The sequence below is a fragment of the Marmota marmota genome, unplaced genomic scaffold (genome assembly GCF_001458135.2).
Source record: "Marmota marmota marmota unplaced genomic scaffold, marMar, whole genome shotgun sequence".
Classification (NCBI taxonomy): Eukaryota; Metazoa; Chordata; class Mammalia; order Rodentia; family Sciuridae; genus Marmota; species Marmota marmota.
Genome location: NW_026000016.1, coordinates 42,862,691 through 42,870,037, shown reverse-complemented (window position 1 = coordinate 42,870,037; position 7,347 = coordinate 42,862,691). Strand labels below are relative to the sequence as shown.

General features: G+C 32.3%; 1 protein-coding gene across 5 annotated transcripts in view; it reads right to left on the bottom strand.

The window, feature by feature from the left end:
• Positions 1 to 5,551: 5,551 nt before the first annotated feature.
• Positions 5,552 to 7,347, bottom strand: part of Ptprc (protein tyrosine phosphatase receptor type C) — a 113,404-nt gene continuing 111,608 nt past the window's right edge. For all 5 annotated transcript variants that reach the window (XM_048809593.1, XM_048809595.1, XM_048809594.1 and 2 more), the window contains one exon: positions 5,552 to 6,428. In XM_048809593.1, the coding sequence (XP_048665550.1) occupies positions 6,153 to 6,428 (276 nt within the window). In that variant the 3' untranslated portion in view covers positions 5,552 to 6,152. The remainder of the gene's footprint in view (positions 6,429 to 7,347) is intronic.

The window sequence follows — 7,347 nt, the reverse complement described above, 5'->3', positions numbered from 1 at the left end:
TTTTTTTTAAAAAAAAAAAAAAAAAAAAAAAAAAACTTGTTTCATTTAAGAAGTCATGGAACAAAACTGAAACTGACTGTGAGCCCAGATGAGAAGCATTAGAGTGTCTTAGAGGAAACCCACACACTTACACATGCATTGAAAAATCCAAACTAAAGTCTATTGCATTTATATCATGGATACACATTTTCTCATATAATTCACATGACTAGGTATTGAACATGAATCATTTCTTGATTGTTAAAGTGTGATTCTTATAGTACTTGTGTTTCTTCATGATGCATGCATTTAGGCTATCATTTAGGATTACAAGAAGCTCCAAAATAGCGTGGAGGTCAAGGTCAAGACTCAGCATCTAGGACAAAGATTTGGTGAGTAATTCAAGACTTGGTAAGCCAATTAGAACACATCAGGTGCTCAAAGAATTATGTAGTGTAATTTAAAAAAAAAGAAGCATGACTTAAAAGCAGGTCAATATAATCAGGGTTAACATCCACTACAATGTATAAGAAGAACTGGGAAATTTATTTGCCAAGTCAATTCAGAATAACTCAGAACAGATACTAGATTGTCTTTGAGAGAGTTCAGTTTTTTATTTCTGATAGTATCACAAAAATATCTGAAATGTTACCTTTAAATCTTCTGCATAGTCTTTCTCCATCCCTCTCTTTAGGTTAAGCTGTCAATGCAATGAAAGTAAGTACTTGCATTTAAAGGAAAAGTTCATTCTAAAAGGATTTGCTGCTGAGTATGGAGGTGCACATCTGTAATCCCAGAGGCCCAAGAGACTGAGGCAGAGGTTGGCAAGTTCAAAGCCAGCTTCAGCAACTTAGCAAGGAGGCCTTGAGCAACATAGCAAGAACTTGTTGCAAAATAAAAAATTAAACAGACTGGGGATGTGGCTCAGTGGGTTCAAGAGCTCCTTGGTTCAATCCCTAGTACCTAAATAAATAAAATAATAGCTATATGTTGGTTTTAAAATTTTTTTATAAATATATAAAATATATTTATAACATGTATCAATCCCTTTCTCCCCTGCTTCCTAACTTATATAACATATTCCTGAAATGTGATTAATGAGGGACGTTATAGTCTGGTTTAATGAGACATATGAGTTATCAGTTATCTATTAAAAATTTTAGCAGGTAGTAAAATAACCTAGACACACAGTGAGCAAACCTTGGCATTAAGCCTGTGTTAACCGGTGTGGGACAGGTTCTATGGGTGCCCTGATTCTGTCTCACCTTTCATCCCATGTGTTAATATTGAACAGATTTTTTCCCTTTCTAGTGCCATATCTTCCCAAGTCATATTGTGTTTGTGAAAATCATTTAAGGTTATACAACCTATGACAATTTAAGATGATATTTTTATCTTGGACAGGATACCAGATTCTTTGGTTCTGATTTGCCTCCTATACAGGAGAGACATTATTGAATTCAACAACTTTCCGTTTTCTGAAAAATAAAATGTTAAGTTCACCAGAGATTCCCCCTTTTACTGCAGTCATATGATGCATATGAGTCTTGAAGGAAACACATGTATACTGAAAGTCCATTTATAGTTCCCTGGTTTTCCAAGTTTGGGGACAAACAAGGTCAGAAAGACTCCTTGTGTCACTCCTGGTAGTGTGAATGAATCATACCCTTCATAATGTGGTTTGCATTTTATGGTGGATTGTTAACTTGTTTTAAATGCTGATTGATGAATTCTCTGACCATACTGAAATGTGATCTAAACAGTAAGAATTTGTTTTTATTTCCAAATTATGGGACATTAGAACAATGACGTTTGTGATTTATTGAAATGCCTTATTTCCTGGCACTCACATTAGCAATGAGATGATCTTTATTTATACGCATTATGAAAACCATATTTTCCCATGGATGTTTATTTTTTTGTGTAATAACATTGATTTTGGAAGAGGGCTCAGTTAGGCTTATTATGTTGTGCAGCATTGTTGAGAGCAGATATTACAAATAGTTTGTGGGGGATTTTTTTAATTTGTTTTAATCATGAAATAAGGAAAAAACAGAAAATAAATTCAGATTGCTTTCTCCACTAATTTTTCAAAGCATATGAACAAAGGTGATACTCAAAAGAAGAGCAGAAGGTTATGAGCGCAGCTTATGTGCCAGCAAAGCTGATTCAAATTCTAGCTCTATCATTTAATAGATGTATTATACCAGGCACTGACTTATCTAACAAGCCTCAGTCCTTCGTCTATAAACCAAAGATAACAAGATTATGTATGGCGTAAAAATTGTATTGAGAAACAATGCAGGTAAAACAAGTAACGAATATTTAGCATGTATTTTGCCTCAGTAAATGTTAATTATTACAATAATAATTTTTAAATTTATAAGTTATAGTATAACAACATACCTACCTTCAATTGGATCAGTATTAATTTTAATGTTGATTTTTAAAAATTGTTTACACACAAATCTAAATTATTTTGACCTTTTAAGTCTCAGGAAATTCCTTTTATGAGGAAGAATTATATTTTCAGATGATGGATGAAAAAATTTTGATTAAAGTTAAAAATCAAGGCTAATTCCACAAATGTTCTTTTAAGTAAAATGGAAATTGTGAAATTTTCCAAGTTAGAAGTGCAAGATTTTGAAAATATATACATAATGAATACGTAATTTTTATTTTTAAAATTTAATATGTATATTTATATTGCCTAGTAATATTTTCATTTCTGATAGGCAAAGAACATTTTTTTAGTATATATTCAATACAGCATGGGATATACTCATATTAAAAACTTTTTGAAATTCAAATGACTACCTTGTATCTTATCTGACACCTAAATTTCATGATTACAAAGGATTGAACACAAAATAAAAAAGACCAATAATAGAATAAATCTCTTCATTTAAAACAGGAAGTTAAATAATCCAATTTTGACTATGTCTCTTTGAAGAAACTTCAGATTATCCCATGTAAAATATACACAGGAGAATGAAAGGACAATCTTTCATTTTCTACTAATTATTACAGATTTTTATTTACTTTGAAGTTTTGTGTGTGAAGGCCTTCATATCAATACATTTTGCAATGAGTTAGAGGCAATTACCACCCACTTGTTTAGCCCTATTATGATGCTCTGAAAAGTTTTATAACAAATCTCCACTATAAATTAAAAATTAAGATCAGCCCTAGTTACTTGTAAGAAGTAATAAACTTTACATTCAACATTTTAAGGAGAAAAAAAAGGAAAATAGGTACAATGTTAAATTTCATAAAATAGCTACATTAAGTAGTCAGATTTTTCTGACCAAATATTAGAATTCTGACCAGAAGTTTACACGTTTTAGAGCCATCTTGCAGAGACATTCAGCTACTGACATTTATAAGAACATATTGGGGCTGGGGATATAGTTCAGTTGGTAGAGGCCCTGGGTTCAATCCCTAGCACCCCCCAAAAAAGTTATTTATATACAGATGTGAAAAATTGTGGTATATATGTGTATTAAGAATTGTAATGCAAAAAAACCAAAACAAAGTACATGTATAAAGGCATAAATTGGCGTGAACATACTTTATATACAGAGATACAAAAAATGGTACTCTATATGTGTAATAAGGATTGTAATGCATTCCACTGCTGTCGTGTATTAAAAAATAAAGAAAAATTCAGAACAAAAAAAGAACATATTAATGCATATACATTCTGAAAATATCTGATACCTATGTAAAAAATTATTGCCTGAAGAACTGAATTTTAAGATTACTAAATATATCTTTTATTCCCCCATGAATTCTGGCCCCAGAAACAAAATAAACTTTAAAAGAAACATAGTCTCTTTCTGTCCAATAAAGAGACTCCAGGATTCAGAATTTTATCCTTAAAATGGAAGAGACTTTTTTAAGTTGACACCTTTTGCTTCATTTTTCTGACTAATTCCTGGAATTAATAATGTCAGTACCAAACATTAGCAAAGCAATCTTTTGTGTTTTGTGACAGATTTCCTATGAATGCAACCCATAGCCAAAGCCACTACATACCATTTTCTTTTTAAGATGGAAATTATGGACATATCCTACATTCAAGTGCACCTTCTGGTTGATCCATGTTCTCATAGAGTAACTGGTCTCTGAACCACAATTTACCCTTCCCTTTACTGCACATTCATATTTGCAAAAGAAAAAGAAAAATTTCCCAGCTTGTTTCTTAAACTAATAGAAATTATCATGGCTATATTTTCTAAATAGTTATTTTCTATCTGAAAGGATAGTCTCAAGTAGGAAATATATATTTTAAACCCACAACATTCACTTTTGGAAGATGTTATGTGCAGTTGAAACCTCTAAAGAGAAGCTATTTATAGATTATTTAAAATTTAGGTTTTGCTGTTTATTTTGAAGCCACTTACATAAAGATAAATATCTACCATGTGAATCTACTGGGCATTAGAATTACAAATTATAATAACATTATCTAGTAAATGATCTCTGGTCAACTTTCATGAAGTGAAACTAAAGTGCAGAAGTCTGAAAAAGTATCAAGAAAAGCAAAAGTAAGATGTATTTCTTTCTGATGCCCATAATTGATGATTTTCACCTGCCTTTTTCTCACTAATAGGTAAAAAAGGTGGCAACTGACCTTAATATAAACTGGAAACTTTTGCTTCGTTTTAAATTTCCCTTTTTTATCTGTTAAATAAAGGCAATGAAATATACAATAGCATAAGGATTTAATGCTAATTTTATGTTATAATAAAAAAGAATTTGAAATAGAAACAAAATAAATGTGGCTTGTATAAAAAAGCAATTGATGCTGTATAGTTAAGACATTTGATATGAGCTACAAAAAGGAAAATATAGAAAACCAAATAAATCTAAAGATAGTGTGACCCATGTTGAAATGCAGAATTCATTAAAAGACATCTTGGAAAGTACCATTATTCTTGAGGATTTTAAAAAATAGATTTTATATTATTATTATTATTAGATTATGTGTCTTTCTTTCGAGAGTTGGAACCTGTAAAATTGTTGTAAACTGTTATTAATAGTACTTAAGCTACATTTTAATAGGTGCGTACATATTCCATATAGGAACATGTAACATTTAATATATTATAAACAAGGAAGTTAATGATTGAACTTTATTGTGGCTATCCATATGAATTCCTAGTGGTAGCAGTCTAAGAATTTGAGATATTCAAAGTAATCACTAATGAAAGTCAAAGATGAACCTTAACATGGGAAGTATAGACATGCAATATTGTATTTCTCACATCAATCTTAAATTTCATTAAATAGCTACGTTAAGTGTCAGATGTAAATAGGACTCAAATACATTTTCTTGCTCTGTTCATATCCCTATGGGTTTTTAATATATACTACATTTATTTATTTTAAAGATGTTTATTTAAATTCAATTATAGCAAACATAAATTTGGTCAAAGTCGAAAGCAATAAATTCCATATATTGTACAGAGTGTAAAACCCATGTGAAAAAAGCAATATAGGCTCAGTTGAAAATTTTAAATTAAATATACCTAAAAAGGTATTAGACTAAATGATAACAGATGGAGTATAAGATTTCCAAATTTTAATTTGGTTAACTTTCTTGTAGTACCTATACACACACATGCTACTTTTATGTACTCTAAGTAAAATAGTAAACTATAAGATATATCAGAGTAGAACAAGGAGGACATCTTGAGGTCATTCTAGAAATGTACATGTTGCTAATCTTATACAGAGTACACATGCAATTTATGTCTTAAAAATAGATCTTTCAAGCTAAGTTAACAGTTCCAATAAAAAGTGTGGGTTTTTTTTCTTCTTCAGAAAAAAAAAAAGTTTTATGCAAAGTTTCTCAAGAGCATTTAAATTCATTTGAAAGCTCTACCTGTCCACCATCAGGTATTCAAACACACACACATGAAGACTACTAAGAAGTTGTTTTTGCTGAACGACAGGTAATATTTTAAAATAAGCATAACACTGTACAAAACATCTTAGCAAAACTGGCTTAAATATTTTTTCCACAGTGGTAAAATAGCATCTTCCCCCAAACATTGGTCCAGTGCACTTTGATCATCAGTCCAATGTCTTCCTATTTTTCCCTCCCACTTCTAGAAAAACAGAAAACAGCTAGCACAGGCTTTGAGTTGCCCCATGTACGTCTTTTCCTATGAGCTTTGAGTTAAAACTGGACTCGCAGGACCATTGGCAGAATGTTCTGGCCCCTCGGTGCCACTTGTGGGTTCAGCACCTTCCACCTCTTTGCTTCCTTGGTGGGTCTTGTCTGGGGCACCAGCTTGATGAACGCAATTAGCATCCTGCTTTGCTTTGTCCACTTCGTTATCAAATTCAACTTTATCTTCTTGATTGCTGTTTTTCTTTACTTGTCCATTCTGGGCAGGGTAGGTGTTGGCAATGATGTCATATAGGAACTGGTATTGCTCCTAATGAAGGAAAGCAGCAAGAAATTACATGAGGAAAACCGATGTCCTTGTGTATATGTCAGATGAAAATTAGCAACAACTAATCCTTTCCTTCTGGAAGTCTGGATGAAAGTTCTCTGACATGTCTGCCTAAGGAAAATTTTGAATGACTTATTTCCTTGTGGTCCTAAAGGATGAGCTGCTTTCAAAATGGACCCTAAAGCACCACCAAATAGGAGTTCATTTCCTTTCTAACATGTGATGTCTCAGTCCCATGCCTTTGCCCTTGATGCCATTTTGGGGCTTATCTTCTTGGTTAATGCATACAGACCCCTTAAGAATCAGAGCAGAAATCACCTGCTTCAAAAAGTCTACCCTGATCCCCATAGCCTAATGCCCCTATTTGTGTCACTATAATTTCTCTATGGTTTAAATTACTACATTGTTGACTAAACATCTGCCATTTCCCAACATCAAACAATGAGTCTCTCAATAGTAAGAGTACAGTAGCAGGCACTCAACACATTTATGAAATCAATATAGTAAACTCAACATTGTACATAGTAAAATGCTTCATAGATTTTAGAGAGCAATAATTAAATTTATATTGTAAAGAATTACTAATTCCCAATTAATCATCTACAGTTACTACAACATAAAGAAGATACATGCTTGATTTTTTTAAAAAAATGTAGCATTTATTATTCTCCTGTATGTACAGCTCTTCATAATGCAACTTCAGGCACTTAGGAAAAGACTGGGAGGAGTCTGTGTTCCCCACCCCTTAAGTCCAGGTGGCATTGTGACTTTTTCAGCTGGTAACAAGGCAGAGGAAGACTGGGTGTGTTTGATTCAAGCCTGCACCTCAGAAGGTCATCCAGTCACAGCTAAATGGCAGCCAACTTTCAGCCTAATAGTGACAGAGATCATTTGAGAGAGA